General features: G+C 45.8%; 1 protein-coding gene across 1 annotated transcript; it reads right to left on the reverse strand.

Annotated features, from left to right (window-relative positions):
• Positions 1-2818: 2818 nt before the first annotated feature.
• CNMD (chondromodulin) lies at positions 2819-15880 on the reverse strand. Its single transcript, XM_059824915.1, has 7 exons — positions 15809-15880; positions 15228-15359; positions 12617-12757; positions 9842-9955; positions 6916-7069; positions 5470-5672; positions 2819-3034 (listed from the first exon to the last, which is right to left on the reverse strand). The coding sequence occupies exons 1-7, from the start codon at positions 15878-15880 to the stop codon at positions 2819-2821; spliced, it is 1032 nt and encodes a 343-aa protein (XP_059680898.1).
• Between the last annotated feature and the right edge of the window lie 3971 nt (positions 15881-19851).

Below are 19851 nucleotides of genomic sequence, written 5' to 3' on the forward strand. Positions count from 1 at the left end.
ATTACAGTGCTCTGACTAAAATCCACCCACCTGAGGTGGGAAACACCACTGGTGAGAAGCTCATCCATCTTTCTTTCCTCCTCCCCTAAACTTTGGCCAAAAGAAGGTTTTGAACTGGTTTCTGCTGGCGGAGGGTCAGGTTCAAGGAAAGTCAACCCCTCCCCACCCCCCCAAATGCAGACATGTTGTAACCTCTCTAGTGTGCAAGGTATTGCGTTTGTGATGGCAGTGGAAAAATTGCCTTCAACACTGGTGGTAAATGGTGTGCAATAGTGAATCAGATCGCTGCGGATAGTTAGAACCGTAGTCTGAGCCACCACTGCAGGGAATATTGCTATGTCTTTTCGATCATTGGTTTTATTGTCATTCCTATGTCGCCTCAGAATGTTTCCTTCAAAATTAGATGATGTGCTTAAATAAGATTTTTCAACCTTTCTGCAGCAAGAGATCTTTAATTTTTCTTTTTCTTTGAATCCAATATATAGGTAAATAAAAATTTGCTTACTTGAAGCATGAGTTGGGGAAGGCATTTTGTTGCATATCTTTTGGAAATGGATAAATTGTGCCCTCTGTGTTATACTTAAGCAATATTGTAGTTCCGGCAATTTTACTAGTCACAGACCGTGTAAGTAGTGTATCTGCTTCTCTTATGATCACTGGGGCTTTTTTGGCACAGTGCGTACAGAAAAGTTCTCAAGACGTACGTGCTCTATGTGACAGTTCAGCGCATCCATGAGTAGGATGCTTTTTTACTTCTTGTGTGCTGTGTGACTGCCTACAAAAAACAATGGATACAAGCTTTTGTTTAGGAAGACTTAATTTTGTCAAAAATGTGCAGAAATGGAAATCACCTACCAGATTGGTTTTTAGTGCCTTCTGAAGAAGACTTATTTTTTTACTGGGGGGACACAGGGAGAAGCAGGTCATGGGTTGCCTCAAGATAGCCTTAGATGCAAAAGACAGCAACAGTCTAGTTCATATATAGTCACATTTCCTTCTCTTTGTCTTCAGTTTCACTTGCTGATCCCCTTGTTCTCCTTTCCAGACAGTTCTTAAACATGTATGTAAAGGTACTGTTACGTGTTCTACATTGAAAAAAGCACAGAAAGCGATTGCCGTTTTTTAATGTATTTGTTTAATCTGCAGTAAAAAAAGAAAAGGAAAACTGACTTTTCTAAGCATATGAATGACGTACTTCTAAAACAACATAATGATCAAGGTCATTTTCATTTTAAAAAGCAGAAACTCAAATTTAACAGGCCTTGAAATCCCACTTTAAGAAGTTTTTTATTTAAATATTTCAAAGCAAGTCTGTTCTTCAGATTAGGGGAAGGTGAAGCTTATATTAAAAAAAGCTACAATAGAACAAAATACTGAATTCTGTTCTCATCTTATTGTCATTTAACACTTTGCTTTTTAGATATACAGTTTAGCATTCCACATGAAGTTGTCTTTGTTTTCTTTAAGCCACGATTATGTCAAATTAATTCCTCTTTTCTGTGTGTCACGCAGTGTTAATAACGTTACTAGGCTTGCAACAACTCAAGAGCTGTTTAGTCACAAAAATGAATGCTCCAGAAAGTGAACTTTAAGAAAATTGGGCCATTCTGTTTATAAAGCCCATGTAGATGGCTCCATAAACTCAAAGGTGGAGTTCAAGGCATATAGTACAGATGAAAGCAACGTAATACCTCTATCTTTGTTCTTCAAGGCTACAAATCCAAAGTCATTCCACCTTTGAGTGTTTCAGTTTAGTACCTTCCTTAGAGATTAATGTGTAGTAGCATCAATCCCAATTAATTGCAGAGTTTGCCTAAACAAAAAGGGTGCGGTTAGAAACCTTTTTTCTTTTCTTTCCTTTTTTTTTTTCTCCTTACCTGGTAAGCAGTTTCTCTTGTGGGGAACAGAGGTTAGCTTCAGCAAAGCTAAAGGAGCTAGCATGAATGGCTGCTATCCATGTGGAATGAAGAGGGGTTGTAATTTGTGTCAAAAGTGTCTAGTTCAAGGATTTGTAAATACAGTGGCTGTTGTAGATTATGAAGGGTCTTGAAACTCTTTGGTCTGCAACTGCATGTAAATACTTTTGCCATAGTAGCTGGATAGCAGATACTTGTTAGACACTACAGTGGTATCATGGATACAAAATTCTTGATGCTGGGGCCTCTTTTGATGTTGGGATGTGTCAAGGGTTTTGATTCTGCGGCCATGCACATTCCCTTCCGCAACCCCTTTTCCTGCCATTTGTTTCTAATTTCGCACAACATGTGCTTTCCCGTGTCCCCCGGAGCAGCTTTGTGGGAAAGGTACTCTGTAATTGGTTTATAACCATTCATAATGACCTGGCAACTTGGTATGAATAGCAATGGGGAGCAACTTAACTTGTGATTTATTTAAGTAAGCTATATGGATGAAAGGTACTCCCAAGTGTATGAGTTGAGCTAGTTGCCTAATTGGACGTAAATTTTCACATGTAGCTTGGAAAAAGGGGGTTTTGTTATGAAAGGCTGAATTAGGATTTATGAGCAAGCTTCTAGACTGCTAAACCAGTTTGTGAGCAAAGTTTAATATTTTCTTTTTTTTGGGATGTCTTAGTTTTTGAATTCAGTAAGTGCTAGTATACCCTTGTAATTTGTAAAGCTGATGGAATATTAACTTAGGATTTTTATTTACAGTTAGAATATCTGACTTTACTTTTGGTGCAGTACCACACACTTCAATTTAAAAGCCAGGATTGGTACTGCTGCTTTGGTTGTAGTCTTCTACCTGTTTTTCGTCATTGCATTCCTGCTTATTTTGTCAAGGTTCCGATGGCTTTTTCTCACACAACACCCATGATACGAGCAACCCACCAGCTGCAGGGCATGATGATTCGGCAGGCAGTACGACAGCCTTGGTAGTTGTAAGGCCATGGGTAGTAGCCCATGAGAGGCTCACAAATTCTCTGGCACTGTGTGTAACTTCGTCTGCATTCAATGCAGCACACACCTAGGTGATCCAGCATGGGGTCAAAAGCCATTCCTTCACCTTCCAGTTGCTGAAACGTAAAATATGAGATGTCATCCTGGTGCTCTCATTCTCAGAGAATGTAGAATATACTGATGCTCCTGTTTACCCTACAAAGGGTAAAAACTGAAATCTTGGTCCTGTTGAAGTTAACAGAACTCCCACTAACTGACCCGTGCATCTCACTTTATTTTTTTTCTTTTGTCTCGCTGTGTTTGGTAGAAGTGTAGAATTGGTGCAATCACCCGTATAAAATAGAAAGAACAACAGGGAGCTCTAACTTCATTATTTCTCTTCTACAGTCCTTGCAAAAGATCCAGCAGCAGTAAACTCCCAAGTTTTAAATATTAGTGATGGAAAAGGTTTCAAGACAGTTATCTGGGTCTTTTATGTAGATGACAATGCCTGAAGTGTATACTGTGTTTTTAATGTTTTGTTTTAATTTCTGTATTTTAATGCTTTTTACAGCATTCCCAGGAAACTATTTAGTAAGCTATTACCCTGCAGTTTTCTGAGTATTTCTCCCTTGTCTTTCAGTCTGCTTTCCCCCACCACCACCCCCCTCCCCCGCCACACCTAGGTGCATTGTGGAGTGAGAATTCTACCTGTTCTGTATCTGACAGTAAGGAGTTAATGGAGCAAGACATGCATAAAATATGTAAAAGCAGGCTCTTGCTACTGCCTTCACCCTTCAAAATTCCTTTCCTCCTTCCTGGGAAAAAAGTAACCTGGATATCCTGCTTTTTGAAACTCTTTTCTTTTCTCATCAGTGTTATTTCAAGAAAAGCAGTCGCAAAGAGCAAATAGCGGAGTAACGCTTAGATTTTTACCTGAGCATTTTTTATTCAGAAAACTAGCAGCACACCGAAAAGGTGAGGCACAGAAAGGTGCCCTCTCTTGTTTGAGCTTGTACAGGACGCTAGTGACAGCTTGGTGTTGTTCGGGCCCCCAGAGACCCATTCCCAGCCCTGGGAGCAGGGAGGGTGTCATTTCCTTGGGCAGGATTCATCATCCTTGAATTCAGATACCTGCAGCGTGAACTTCTACACCTGAGCTCATTGTCCAGACTCCACTAATAGCGGGTAAAGAGAAATAGGTCTAGGAAGGATTCATTTCATCCTACGGGAAAGACCTACAGTATAATTAATGGTCCTTTTGAATTGAATTAATCTGTCTCTAAAGAAAGCTTGGATATAGGCGTCTACGCAGTAACTGTTGGTGAAGGTGAATTCCGCCCTGCAGGCTGAGGGACGTTTGGTGACCATATCTGACAGGACGTTCTCCATTTGGTCCAGGGGCCCTCTGGCTGGAAGAAGGGACCTGTGGCAGTTGTTCTGCCGCTGCCCTCTAGAGACAGGGCAGTTCAGACCCCATAGACGTGGTCACGTTAGTAGCTGTGAGGAGAAGTTACATTCCAGTGCCACTGCTGTTTTACTGACCTCGTGAGAGAGTTGATTTAGATCTACTTGATTTGGAGTGATTAATTTAAGTTTAATTAAGGGATGTCAACTTGGCAGAATGCTGTCACGGTATAATGATCTCCTGCTGTTGCATAAATGTCAAGTCAAAGCTGGGACTTATTTCCAAAGCAGGAGGCATTTATCTTGTGACAGTGTTGTATTAAAATGACTTACTCCTGCTGCACCAAATGGTGGGTGTAAATTGTCTGGCGCTGGTGCAGTAGACTGGAAGGTGCCTACTGTACAGTCAGTTTTCCTGCAGCGTGACAAAGGTGTTGGGACACAGTGGGGCGGCTCCTGTGCTCTTTCTGTAGGCTGCTGCATCTTGAAGAGCGAGAACAAGTTTTACAATAGTCATCCTCTACCCACTGTTGCTGTCTCTAAACAGGTTTTCCTCTGTGAATTGTTTGCTAGACTAGGGCTGTTTACTCTGACAGAGAAGAGGCTGAGAAAACAGATTTATTTGGCCTAACCCTAATTCTTTGCAACCAGACACTACTACTGCTTTCCTCTGTAGTAGTCACTTCTGATACTAATTTCTCTTTGAGGGCAAAGTATGTGTCTAGCTACTGGACTCTCTCTTTATATTGTCGGTAAATGATGGGGTCAGCTGTCTGATCAAGAGAACCTTTGGTTTGTTTTCAGATGGTGCTGTGCTTGTGGATCTCTCTAGTGCTTCTTCTGGATGAACCTGAACCCTGAAAAGCAACTTGGCATCAGCTTGCCTTAATCTTGCTACCTCAAGCACTTGTGCTTGTTTCAGACTGAAGCCTAATGAAAACTGGGGTGAGGGAGGGAGAAGAGGACAAGGAAAGACTTTTTTGAGCTTAAGTGTTTTACAAGTCTAATTTTGGAGAAAAGCTAAACAGGCAAAGACTGCACAAATTTAAAAAAAAAAAAAAAAAAACCAACCAAATAAAAAAACCCAACCAAACCCCACATCACCAGTATTACCTCTCTGCAACAGTCTTGGGTGCTGAAAGAAGATTACAATGCAAATACTTACATTATATGGGTTGTCTGGATTAAGTGTTTGATCAGTTTCTTGTCCCATTGGCCTGGTTTCATTAGACTGGCGATCAAGCTCTTGAGTCAGCTGTGTGGTGGGCGACCTGGTATTTACTTCTTCAGTAGCAGCTTCCAAGTCTTCTGTATCAAAGTTTGATTCTGATTGGCGTTTGTTTCTCTTCGTTTCTCTCCTTTGGTTATCTGAAGAGATAATCACAGGTGGATAATCTTATCTTCATTGTATTCTTGTATTTATCCGCACATTATCTAAGGTTTCTGTGATTTCTTGAAATATTTAAAAAAGGGAGGGGAGGCAGAGGGAAAGATGAAACTGTGTGGTGGCAAACTCAGTGAGCATCCCCATGGGAGCTGCTTGCCTTCCTATGTTGTATCTGCAGCCAGTGTCAGTCCAAAAGGGTGTGATACTGCCTTCCCCTGCCTCCTTCCTCCCCTTGAAGCAAAACGGGCATGAGGAGGTGCTTTTTGACCCACTGCGTCGTCACTGATGTTAACTCAGCAGCAGTTGCCAGCACTAGCAAGACGAGTCATATACATCTAATTTTTTTTTTTAAGTGCTTTTGTGACAGACTGGTGCCCTGCTCCCAAGGGCAGCTGATGAACCTGGTGGAAACACTTTCTGGACTGCTTTGATACTGCTCTTTTGCCCAGTGGGATATGAAAGCTCATGAGAAAAGTAGAAAATATTGCCAGTTTGGATCCACAGGTGCTCTAAAATGTATATTATTTTTCCGCTTTTAGCATTCTAATATTAACTGGACCAAGGAGGAGTAAATCTTTTCAAGCTTTCTCCTTTCCTCCCAAGCCTGGAAGTTACCTGGAGAAGCTGCCATCTCCCTGTTGACTCCCAAACACCCTTGTTAAGCTTGGCTCTGGGTGACAGGAGTAATTCAGTTCTAGGACCACCTCCAGGACCTCATAAAGTTCATCTGCCAGTTGCCTAGCTAAAGTATCTTGTTCCTCCACTCCAGTGAAATCCTCTGGAGAAGCGAGGTGGGAAACGGGACAGGTTACGGTCCCAGATCAGGAGCTTGATATTCCCCAACTACTGGCAAGGTATGGTATTCCTGCTACCTGGTGTCAGCTGCCTAAAAAATTTGGAGGCTACTTCAAGCTGTTGTCTTGTCCTTCTGTAGAAGGAGGATGACCTCTCTGGTAATGCTTCATCTTGTAGGTCACTTGGGTTGGCTGTATAAATTGTCTGAGGAAATGCAGGTATGAAAGACCAAATGTCTAGGTAATTGTGGATGAACTCCAAACTGGCAATCTCGGCACCAACCCACAAGGGCTTGGGAAGGTAGGCTGGGCAAGGGAGGAAAGGATCCTGGTTTTCCCCATGTGCAAGTGTCTGTGGCAAACCTGATTTGGGGGAAGGTGTTTAGATGAAGGAAGGGATAACATACTTTTCAAATACAAGAAGTGTTACCTTTGGGATACGTTGGTCGAAGCCAGAAAATTGGAAGATCCCCACAAAGCTCTAAAATTTTGGGGCTTAGGAAACTGTTATGCTTGATAGGCTGGTCTGCAGCCACCCAGATAAGGGAGTTTTCGTCAAATCTCACAGGCATGATTTCATCTTCCTGCAAATAGAAGAGCGTAAATCCTTTGCTAGCTCAGTGAACAGTCATGTGCCTGCTTGCTGTTAATTCTTGAGCATCAAACTGTATAATCATCCACTGCAGCTAATGCCAAGCATGCTTGTATTTCATGAATGTGAACCAGTTGTACTGAGCCAAAGCCTGAGTAAAGGTTGCCACCACTGAAATGAATGGCAAAACTTCTGTCAGCTTTCCTGGGGCTAAGATTTCACCTGTCTCTCTTTTGGAAGGCTTTTGCCCCATGTACAAGGACTTGGTGTCATAGATCTTTCAGCCCAAAGTGCCAGAATTTCAGGTGGTAGAAACACCGAAGATTTACCGTCTTCAGCAGAGCAGCAATGAAATACTCCAGCTAAAAACAAGACCCTAATCATAACCCATTCTCATTTGATGTTCTCGCAAGAGATAACTGTATTTACAATAGGGGAAAAAAAAAAAATCTTGTTCAAAAGTTTTAGAGAGGATTATAGCTTGAGAACTGTTCCAGCTTCCAGTTTTAAGTCAACGTGATCGGTCTGATTAAAGGTCTCGTTTGGTAAAAGCAATTCAATTGACCAAAAGCTTGAAGTGCAAGTTAAAGGAGCCTGCCTTTTTGAAGTGTACCCTGCAGGTTTTTGGTTCATATCTTCAAAGTAATGTAGGAAAATGCCAGTGATTGATTCTTTAAAGTTGTTAGTTCAAAGTATTATTTTACATAAAATGTGTAAGTATTTTATAGCAACAGTGAAATATTAAAAGAAAACCAACTTGTGAATCATGAAAACCAGTATGATTTTAAAGTTAAAATTCTAAATTGCTTCCATAAAAGTCATCAAAACTTGTTATATAACTGACTAGATCAATTTATTCTGTCAAGTTGCTGTTCCTTTAATGTGTTTATTGATTTCTTTTGTAGGTCTCAAGTCATTTAAGTTCGCTATCCAATCTGTCTAGTGAGAAGTGCTCTTTATTTATATTCTCCCACTTAAGCTTTTATCAGCATCAGAAATATCTCAATCTAGTTTTCAGAAACAAAAATACCCTTTGTTTCTGTTTGATATGATCCTGACTTGTGAGCAGGCAGAGTTTGGGTATCTATAAAAGCTTATTTTAATCAACCATTTTTCTAGGCAGTGTTGGTTATGATACGTGTTGTAAGAAAATGGCATAAGCATACTTTCTCCTAAATACGTGCGTATCAGAGAGAGGACTTGTTCTAGAAAAATAAATACTACTTTGCCATTCCCATCGTATGTCTAACTTGGAAAGTCGAGCGACAGGGAAAGGTTAATATCCCAATGGTAGCACTAAATCGGCCGCTTGTTTTGGCCTCAGTGCATATGATTTATTGCAGCAGTTGTGTAGGTGATGCATCTTTGGAGAAGATGCACAGAAAACAGGACAAGGAAAGAGGTTTACTGTAGCCAGGTAGAAGATTAGAGATAGCTTTTTCAGTGTTTTAGGGTAATGTCTTCAGGACTGTGACTTTATTCTTACAAAAAGATGAAAAATTGAAAACTTGACTTTAGGCAATAGTGCTAATGAAGTCAAGAAGCCCAGCCTGCCTTTAAAATAAGGCAAGGCAGGAAAGACCTAGGTCTCTGCCTGGAATTTGGGCAAGATCTCTTTGCCATCATGGGGAAAATCCCACCAACTTCAGGAGCCTTTGTAACATCGCTTGTGTCTTGCTGATTGGATTTAGGGAGACCTTTTTTTCCCTTCATTTTAAAGTAGATGTTCAGTAATCACAGCAGCATTGCAGATAGGTGCAGCCTTAACAGTGCCTCTCTCCCAGCTACTTGTATCTGCTTTTATTTTCTTGTGAGCAGAGAAAACCCAGGGAAAGGGGTTGTGCATCTCCTGTGCTGTTCTGCCAGTGGCTGAGCCCCTGCCAGCATCCAGGCTCAGCCGTACTCAAGTCACCGGAGCCACTCCTGTGTGAGCAGTGGGTTTGGGGGTCTGAGCTCTGAGAAGCTTAGGCGTTGTGCACCTAAAGGCTTTTTTACAAATGCGAGGTAAGGAGAGGTTTTGGCAGTATCTGGGTGAGAACTGCAGCTTCTGTGCTGGTTGTGATGCAGATTCCATGAAATGTAGTTAACACGATGTCCTAAAATGAAGTCTGATGCCATCGAAGAAGGCAAATGCTTAATTTTTTTTAACTATTATTTCTTCTGTGTTAGCTGAATTTTTGCAATAAGGTTTTCCACAATTCCCCCTTGTTGACCATTTCAGAGGACTTGAGTGATGGAGTCCCTGCTTCTGCTCAAGAGTGTTGATAGAAATCTCCTGGGATCTACCACGATACCTCTTTGCATTGGCTAAAGCAGCTGCTTCTTCCACGCTCTCCCTTCCAGCCTTGTACAAAGCCTGATGTTAGGCAGATATGCTTGTCATTGAGGTCTCCTGTGGATCTGCTAGACACTGGTCTACGGCTTCCCCCACTCCCTGGTCTGCAGAGTCCTGCCATGCCCCTGGATACAGTGTAGTAAGTACATCTCTGACACCAGAGATGACACCAGAGATGCTTTTCTTACCTTTCAGGGACCCCTCGCGATCAGTCAGTGAGCCCTGAACTCTCCACAGATGACTGCTTGTTGCAGGGGTATTGGACTAGATGCTTTTAAAGGTCCCTTCCAGCCCAAACCATTCTATGATTCTATGACTTCTTCAGTGGTTTTCGTATGTCATTTTTATTTGTATTTAAATACCCCTTTAAGTCCCTCTCTATACAAAGATTTAAAAAAAAAGAAAAAATAAATAAAAATTACCCCTTACCAGCTCAGATGAGAGGCTCGCTTTAGTCATAGCATCAACTTCGGGGACGTGAGCTTTTGGCTGAGCTTTGATGTAACACTTTTCTCCTTCAGCAAAACGGATTCCAGTTATGCCCTGCAAAAGCAGAAGGCAGGGGGTTGTGCGGAGCCCTCCAGCTCCCCACCACCCCCAAGGAAGCGCTCGAGCTCTGCTAAAATTGCCACTGAATTTTTAGTCTGAAGGTTGTTAATTTTATTTAAAAACAGATGCAATAAAACACTCTTCCCTCATCATTTTAGTGTTGCGGGTTTGGTCGAATGGGTCTAAAAGTTTTCGCTTGATTTCTGAAAGATGGGGGTGTTTTATATAAGTGCTTCCATACACGCTGTAGGCTACTCGAAGTAGCTCTGTTAAGGAATTAGTTGACATGATTTGAACTGTAACTTAGTACCTAACGTAGGCAGCCTCAAAATTGCATTAGCTGGCGGTGCGATACCCTTATGACACAGACTTGCCAAAACAGGGGACAGCTTGGTCCAGAGTATACACGTAAGCCGCTGTGACAGCAGAGGGAAGCTTATGATGGGGAATTTGATGCAGAAATCTGTGTGTGGGACTTCCTTCATCTGGCCTATGAGGGTGAAATGCAGTTGCCTAAACATGGATGGCTGGTTTTAAGCAAGAGAAGAGCCAGCAGCTCTAGAGGGCTGCAAGTCTCCTGCAAGTCCGAGGTCGTATCTGCCAGCTATGTGCCAGCACCTTGGGCACCAGCATTTGGTCAGGGGAACCTTGTGTGTAGTTTCTGTGTTTCTGCTCTAGGGTTTTTGGTTACCCACAAAAGAGCTCTCTCTTATGTTACGAATTTGGATACCTCATTGTAGATGGCAAAACATCTATGTTTTTTATAGGGTTGCACAAACTCCATTCAACTACCTAAATATAATTACCTAGTGCCATTTGAGGTCTGCTGGTTCTCTGCCTGGCTTCTAGCTGCCAGGACAGGGGGGCATGAGTGTTGTCATGACCCCTCTCACCTGCCTCATATGGGCATCATATGCCTTAGGCATCTAGTGCTGCTTGAGATGGATGGTACTGAGGCACCTGAGTCTCGTCCTGTGTGCCTGCAAGTCCTGTACAGTTGGACAGACACCCATCAAAACAAAATTACTAATTCTAAAGCAGTGAGAGAGGGGATGGCTGTGTGGGGATGAGCGCAAAAGGGAGTGAGACTTCGTGGTGCACTGAGCGTGCTAGGAGCATTCTGATATTGCCAAATCCAAGTCTTCACCGACTGTGCAATCGTTGGAGCGGTGCCAGTCAATCCAAAGCTGCTAATGTAAATACTTGGTCTTTGGAAGCACATCTTTTCAATTTCTTTCTCCTTTATGTGCACTCTTGGCTCAAAACCCAACTGGCAGCATCCCTTTGCTCTTGCTGAGCTTGTCCCTGGCCCCCTGTCATTACAAGCAGGCACCCTCCCTGGGAGATGCCGTTAGGTGGTTGGTGTTGGGAGCTGATTTCTGACCCAGTTGCGGCAGGTGGTAGCTTACCAGCAGCACGCGTGGAGGCAATGCGAATTCAGCATCTCTCTAGTGGGTTGGTGCTTTTGTGCAGATGTGGAATGGTAAAGGCAAATGAAGAAGAGCTTGTTGTGGGTGCTCTTATTCAGCTGCTGATAATGTTGCTATGGTGATGTTAACGACAGTTTCATAAAGGCTGAACCGCAGCTGTCGGGGAAAGTTGGGGTCCTGGGTCTCCTGGCGTGTATTTCTTTGTACTTGCTGAGAAGCCAAGGAGCTGAATTTTCTCACCCTTCTAGATTCAGCAAGGGGAAGATGGCTGCTCCAGAAGCCCTGGGCAAGTCTTCCTAGCAGCAGCATCTTTATTTTAGGTGCTGCTTTGACTTACAGAGGACTTAACTCTGAAGTTAGGTAGAGTGTTTTGCATCTGAGAACATTAATTGCAGGATCTGGGCCCTGTAAATAGGTTTCTGCAACATCACATAGACGTGCCTTTAGTAGCTCAGAGGTGGTACGGCTCAGTGAACCACTCTATCCAAGCTGTTGAGCTCTGCTGAGATTCAGCATCTGTTAGTCCAGGCTCTGTGCTGAGCAGCCACAGCCAAGTTGCTGGGGTACCAAAATGTGTTTGCTGTCAGCCCAGGTGGCCCAGCACTGTGCGTTCGGTGCACAGGTGCGTAAGCTATGCTAAATGTCTCCATCCTCTCCCCTGGGCATGAGCCCAGGCCAGCCCGTGGGGAACAGCTCCCATCCTTGATCTCAGGGCCGAGCACGCTGCCTGGGTCCAGTGCTGTGTAGTGGTCTCTCCTTGGTGTCTACTGGGCTTACTGTGTTGACCCTATGCTCCTAAAACGGTGATGTTTTGTGGAGGGGAAGGTGTTTTTTCCAGTTCAAATCATATGAAATCATGCAGAGGCTGTGTCACAGCCTGCCAGAATGTTTTTCTAGCAAGACCCCAAGGGCACATGTTCTAGCTCTGTTCAATGGTTTAAAAATCTATAGTGTTACATGGAGCCAGACCTGGTGCAGCCTAATCCATACTGCTTCCTGGAGTGGGACCTGGCACAGCCTATCTCCAAAAGGCACTTTGACTTTGTTTTGGAGGAAACAGCCTGTCTTGCTGTGAAAGCAAGCCAGGAGAGCAAGGATGTTCGTGTGGATAGTTGGGGGCTGGAACCTGAGACCAACTGGAGCAGAGAAGTCGGGGCAGGGCAGGGTGTTCTTAGAGTCCAGCGCTGGAGCATGTTACATGAAGGACAACAGTGGTGGTACTTACAATCTGAAAATCATGAACTTCAACAGCCTCTTCACTCCCGCTTCCCGTTTTGAATGTCTCTAAGTTGTTTCCAGCATCTATTTCCATTGATCCATCTTGTACTTTTCCATTAATGCTCATAGTATAGTGAACATTGTACACCTGGAATTGATGAAAGAGCAGTAGCCCACGTCAGTAATTGCTTATTGCCTTCCTCCTACACCAGGCAATGGGTCAATCTGTCATAGCCCTATTCAGCTCCTAACTTTTATTTCTGTAGGCATTTGGTAACAATGACCAAGACCACCGTACTGCAACACTTCACTGTCGGGGCAGGCTGGCAGTGGAGCAGGTTGCCCAGAGAGGTTGTGCAGTCTCCATCCTTGGAAGTTTTCAAGGCCTGGCTGAATAAAGCCCTGAGCAGCCAGCTTTGACCCCACAGCTGTCCCTGCTCTGAGCAGCAGGTAGGACTAGAGACCTCCTGAGGTCCCTCCTCCAGGGACCTCAGGGGCCACACACAGATCTATTACTACTGACAGTTTTACTTCAAAAGCAATGTGGGATGGGTTCACATCCAGGCTCACTCCAACTTAACCCCACTCTTCTAGGTCATATTTTAGGAATCACTTCTTACACTGATACGATTCCCAAAGGAGAGCAGGAGTGAGCATCCTACTCCGAAGGAGGCCAACCCCTATTTATCTCTTAGGATGTTCTGCTGAGGCGCAGGAAAATGGGTTCTGCTTGAATGTGAACGTGCTTCCTAGCTTGTAATGGATGTGAACTTTGTTTAAATTGGATGTGAAGTTGTACAGACTCGTATTTTCCTTGTCAGCATATTTGCTCTTATCCTATTTTCAATGAGAAAAGCTGCAGCATGGTTTGTATTTGCTGGAGGACCACAATCTGTGGAGGCATTTTGTGATTCTCCTGTGCAGCTCTGCTAAAAGTGCTGCACAAGCAGTTTACTTTTGGTCTTAAAAAAGCCTTACAGCATTTTAATGAAAAATTTACACTGACAGCTAGAGACAGATTTCCTCTTCTCTCACCTTCACTCAGGAAAGTCTAAGGTGCTGAAGATTTATGGTTCCTCAGTTATACAAATTCAGCTCCATATTCTCCCCTGTCTAGGACTCCTGTTGAATGTGGTCCATAAAAGCAGACCGATGTACATGGTCATCCCTGCAAAGGGCTGAGCTAGAGTTGAGGCTTTGTTACCCCTGTCAGTTATGGGAGAATTTAAAGATTTAAAAATAATAATTAAAAAATTACCTTACATTGTTTTATGAATGACCCTAAATATAATTTTTATGGTCGCCTCCTAAACGTTTGCAAGTCAAATGTAGCTTTCAGAGTTTGAAGGCAGCTTGGGAAAGTAACTGTAAGCTTTCCCAGTGTCTTAACCTGGAGCTCAACTTGGAAGCTTAACGACAACTATGAATGTGACACATTTTGCAAACCAGAATGTAGATGACAAGAGCAATCAAAAAAAGGAAACTTTGTCCTCTACTCTGCAAATGCACCCAGCCAGTCAGAGCTGAATGTGCCATACCCCCTCACTGCCTACCCACCCGTCCAGGTCCCTCTCCTTTTTCTAAAGCCTAGAAAGCAGATGGCTCTTACAGAGTGTCCTGGAGGTCAGCAACGTGTCCCGTCTTTTTGGTGTAAAACCTTGTACTTTCTTTCTGATTATCTGAATTATTCCTACGTGCGTGGGTATATCTCACTAGTGAACCTCTGCTCTGGCTGCTGGGATTCACACAAGGCTCTCCTTGATGGGGACTGGCGCGTGGCTGGAAGGGGTACAAAACTTCTTCCAAAGTAAATTCAAAGATACTAATTGTACTTACGGAGCAAGTTACATTCACGTGTGCACCATCATCTTTCAAATATGTTTTAAACCAAAATCTTATTCAAACAGAAAGAAAAGTTAATATATAAACGTTCTAATGCCCTGAAGTTTGGTTCTTAAACTCAGCAGCAGCTTCTGTTTTGTTCTTTGCATACAGGATTTTTCACGTACCCCAGAAAATGTAAATAATAAAACTTATCATGACTTTAAAAGTTATTCCACAGCTGCTAACCATAAATGCCTATGTGAACACACAGTCATACAAACCACCAGAGTGAAATAAGGGTGCCTGTTAATGGGTTAAATATAGCATTACATACTTGAGGGTCCAGGTAGTGTCTGGACCAAGAATGTGGATGATGTGAAAAAGGGATTTATACATTTCAATGCTTTTTTTGTCCTGAGAGCTGGAGTTGGCCCAGGATGTGAATCCCTGGGGACTTGTTGGGGTTTGAGTTTACTGAGGATTTGCAAGCAGGAATCAATGTGGCGTCTGTGCTCTCAAAGATACATTTCATGTTCATTAATAAATGTGCTTCCACGAGGCTGCATCCGAACAGCCGCTGAAGATAATAATTATAGGGGGTTTTTTTAGGTGTTTGGGGTTTTTTTGAAAGCGTGGAAAAAAACAAAGTTCTGCTTAAAGACCTCTTTACCGACTTCACAAGAAGAGTTTCCAGCCCGTGCCGCTCCTTACGTGCAACCAGCTCAAAATAAGCCCCGTCTCGCTGTGGGGGTGCGCGTCCCGGCTCGGTGCGCCCCCCCCCCCCCCGCGCTCACCTGCCGCTCGGTGGCTTTCCAGAAGTAGAAGGCGCCGATGGCCCCGGCCAGGAGCAGGAGGGCTCCGGCGATCAGCACGGCGGCCCCCGCCTTCAGCAGCCGCCCCGGCCCGGGGGCCGCCGCCGCGTACGCCTGCGGAGAGCGCGGTGCTGGGTGCGGGGCAGGGACACCCCGCCGCCCCCGGCAACCGGCAGAGCCCCCGGCCCGGCAGGGACCCCCGTTCGCACCCCGACCAGGCCCGGCCCCGGTCCCATCCGGCTTCACCCGTCCCGACCCGCCCGTGCGGACTGCGGCGTCCCGTCCTGACCCGACCCGATCTGTTCGGTCCTGATCCGATCTGACCCGACACATCCTGGTCCGACCCGACCCGTTTTGTCCCGCTCCGACCCGTCCTATCCCATCCCGTCCCGACTGGACCTGTTCTGTCCCGACTCATCCCGACCCGACCCGACCCGTCCCCTCCCGACTCGACCTGTTCTGCCCCGATTCATCCCGTCCCGTCCCGTCCCGTCCCGTCCCGTCCCGTCCCGTCCCGTCCCGCCCGGTGCCGCCCGCGGCACCCGCCGCCCGGCAGCACTCACGGGGGGCAGGCACTGCTCCACGTCGTCGGGCCCCGCTCGGGCGATGGGCACCTTCTCGGAGCCCTCTGCCATGGCTGCCGCGGGAGGGAGAGCTGCCCCAGGCTCCGCCGCCGCCCCGCTCCCGGCCCCAGGACCGGCCCCGACGGGGGGCAGCACCGCCCCGGCCCGCCCCGGCCCCGGCCGGCGGGGAGGCGGCACCGCCCCGGCCCCGATGGGGGGGCAGGACCGCCCCCCTCCCGGGCACAATGAGCCCCTTGAGCTGCCCAGCAGCCGTCGGAGGTCCGCGGGGCTGTGAGCCCCTATCCCAGCCCCGTCCCCCCCACCCCATCCCCGGGGCTTGTCTCCAGCTTTCAGACGGGGGAGTCGGGGCTGTAGGGGATGCAGACACCCCGCGTGCCATTGCGGAGAGGAGAGGTGCCCCGGCAGACAGACGGCCGTCGTAAAAAGCAGCTTTTAAAATAGAACAGCGTTTTATCTGCTTTTTTACACTTGCCACAGGAATTCACAGGCGCTGGAGGTGACAAGCTGCTGTTTGGTGACTGCTCTGCACAACACCTCGGTGCATGGCACAAGCAAACAAACAGCCCTGCTTCCAGCTGAGCCCCCCGCCGAGGCTGGGCACGGCCTGGGAAACGGAGCCGTGAGCCCAGGCCTGCGGCAGGCTCAGTGGGGGCAAAACGCAGGGGGGCAATTCCATCTTTTCATTTAAAAAGGTCACGGATACCTTGAGATTTGGCTTCCAAAGTGGATGTATCCCTGGGATTTCTTCTGTTTCCTGTCACTCATGATGCGCCACTGTTTTTTTGAGCATCTAAAGTACAGTAGGATCATAGGAGAATTTGGGTTGGAAGCATCATTCATCTGCATCTATTTTCTCATTCTAATATTGTACACGGGGAGCTTAAACTCAGGGCTACAACTGGCTATGTGTGTCTGTCCGTGTGTCTGTCTGCATCTGTGTGCCCTTCATGCACCATGTGGATGTCCTGTCTGTACGTAAACGTGCATGCTTGTGTCTGTGCGTGAACTCTTTGATGCTGGAAAACAAATAGAGCTGGACCGCTTTGGGGCTGACATTATCAAACACAAAGCAGAATATCCTTTGTAAGGCTGGAAGCAGAGGGAAAAAACATCAACTGCAAAAAAGAGTGTGAAGGAGGCAGTCGGGGTTGTGCCCTGCCCTGCCCCACCCCGCTTGCTCAGTGGCCCAGACAGGCAGTAGCGCTGGAGGGGGAGCTTTTAAACTGGGGAGGCTCTGGCACGTGGGACCCCATCTCACTCCGGAGCAGTGCCTGTGCTAACCAGCTCTGCAAAAGCAATTTTTTTTTCTAAGTATGTATCTCTGTTTATATTTCTCTTCCCCTTTCTTCTCCATTTTGCTTATCGGGCAGGTTTATGTCTCCTTGCTCAGTTATTGCACACTACTGACATGTCCCCCCATCTTAAGCCTTCTGGGATCTGACAGCAGAGGCCAGGCAATGACCCTGTCCCACCATGGTTTGTCCCAGCTCTGCGTGCCTCTAAGACGCAGGTTTGGCCCCTGCAGTTGATTTCCTACACTTGCCTCACTTCTGTGCCCCACTCCATAACTGCAAAAATATTTGCAGTTTCTCGTGTCTAAATTCCCTCACTGACGTGCTCAGTAGCTTAAAAACCATCATCAAGCAACACAAAAGCAGAGAAAACTCAGGCCCTGCTGATTGCCTTGCCTCCACGTGCTTGGGGACTGAATCCCAGAGACACGATCCCCATTTTCCTTCCCTTCAACCCAAATTCACCCTTCCCGTTGATTAACTGTCGTTAACGATCAGACCTTAAACATAAATTTAACGGGCATAGTTACCGCCGAAAATAAACACAATCACAGATCATTAAATCAAAAGCAAAGCCTACTGTGCAACTTCCTAAACTAGGGCATATTCTAGCCCGCTCTTGAATGACATACTGTTGTAGGTTGGGGCTAATAATAAGATTATGATCCTCTTCATTAGCAAGTATTTTGTTACACCAAAAATCTTGTGAATGGATGTGTCTATCTTGGCAAAATGTGAGAATCCCAGCCTTTGATCTCAAACCTCCATTTAGCATCGCTGCTTTAAAAAGACAGATTTATTTTAAGGCCCCTGTGCTCATCTCCCGTGGGAAAACGTGCCAGGGAGGGAGCACTTGCCCGGGAAGAGCTGCTGCTTGCTGGGGTTTGGCTTGTTTGAGCTGCATCCCTGCAACTGAGGTGGGGGAGCAGCTGCCCCCCTACCCTGGTACCCATCTGAGCGCTTGACGGCTCCCTCCCCGGGATGCGAACGGAAGGATGGAGGGAGGCTGCGCCATTTCGGCTAGCAAAAGGGTGGCCAAGGGCGTGTTGTCAAGGAGGAGCGTTAGCAGACACTATCGGTGCAAGAATGAATAGGTATAATTAATACATCCGTGCTGGATAGTCACGGAGGCACCTTCACTCCAGCTGCTGTGTGGTGAAGTGCAGTATCACCCCCAGGAACACAAAGGATGGGGCTGGAGGGCTTGCCCCCACCCTACTGATGGGGCAGTGGTGGCCCTGGCAGGTTGCGGCTTGGGCAGACTCCTGCGATCCCAAGCAATGGTGCCAGCCACAAGCCGATCCACAGGGATGGGTGCCTGGCTGCTGGTCCTCAGCGGACTGGGGTGTGAGATGGGTCCTGCTTGCCTGGGGAGGTGTAGGTGGGGGAATTGATCCTTTGGGAGGGAGCCGTTCTGTCAAAACTCTGGGAGAGCAGCTGTGCAGCGTTTCTTCCTCAAGTCAAGGTGCAAATCCTCCAAGTAATCCTCCAAACATATTTTTCTCATGCAGGGAACAATCCCAGATTTTTTTTTTTCCCCAGCTCAGAGCATCGCTGCCTCTTCTCCTTTTGTTCCACAGGCAGAGGAAGAGCAGCATGGAATTTCAAGCAGACAGAAGACAAAAAAAATGTTCCTGTTTGACGGTTTGCAGCTTGCCACCTCTAGTTAACCCCTATGCTCATGCTTTGCCTTTTGTGTGGGTATATATATGTTTTCCTTGGAGAGTGCGGGGAGCGCATCTTTTGCCGTTTGATTGACCAGGTGACAAGAGAGAAAACGGATTTTTTTAGACAGATGCAAATCTGTACAAACAACCCAGCATTCAGCAGCTCCAGACGCTTGCCGCGGAGTGCAAAGACTAGTGCAACAGCCAGTGCTTGCAGGGCTTAGGACAAAAAAATGTGACTTGCCTTTCACTGACTGAATTCTTCATTTGCAATAAAGATGATGATGATACTAGTGTCTGAGCTCAGTCTCCTCTCTAAATAACATGTGTGTGCTCAGCTGGATTAAGCCAACTTCTGAGACTGGAACTCATAATAACAGTCTTTTACAGGACAGCCTTTCTGGTCTTCTGATACTATTATCCTCTGGGCTGAAAAGCATTCCAGAATACTTGGAGTGCTACGATGAATGTGAGGTTGCTTAGCTGATAGTACTGGCTTGTCTCAAGGAAGCACATTTTCTCATTATTTTTCAGTTTAAAGAAAAAGTTTAGAAGGAGAAATGGCAATATTAAAAATGAGAAGGATTTAGTGATGCTGTGCCCCTTTCCCTAAGTCTCTTGTGGTGCCTTATGCATTTTATCTTCTTTTTCTAAGCATCCCAAATAGTTATTTGAACTCCGCGATGGCCTGAACAGAAATCTGTGAGTGCTGTTGAGACTGGGCACCTGATTCACTGCCCTGCTTTTCCATGAGTTTACACCACCGTAACACAGTGCTGATTCAGGTCCCACTTACTTGATGTGTCTTCAAAATAGCCGAAGTCCTTTGGGGAAAAAAACCCTACAGAAAAAGAAAATCTTGGCTTTGGTATTTAATCCGTGACAGCCTGAGGATTTTGAGAAACTCTAAGGATTCTTGCTGGCAGTGAGACCAAAGGATGAAAAACCACGTATGTATGTCAACACCACAGGTCTCGTCTCTGTGGTGGCCCTGGACATTGTGGTGGTCCTGGGATGCCCGCTTTTCCTCCTCTCCCCCCCTGCCCCATGCACAGGGTGTGCT

The sequence above is a fragment of the Gavia stellata genome, chromosome 1, assembly GCF_030936135.1.
Source record: "Gavia stellata isolate bGavSte3 chromosome 1, bGavSte3.hap2, whole genome shotgun sequence".
In the NCBI taxonomy this organism is placed as follows: domain Eukaryota; kingdom Metazoa; phylum Chordata; class Aves; order Gaviiformes; family Gaviidae; genus Gavia; species Gavia stellata.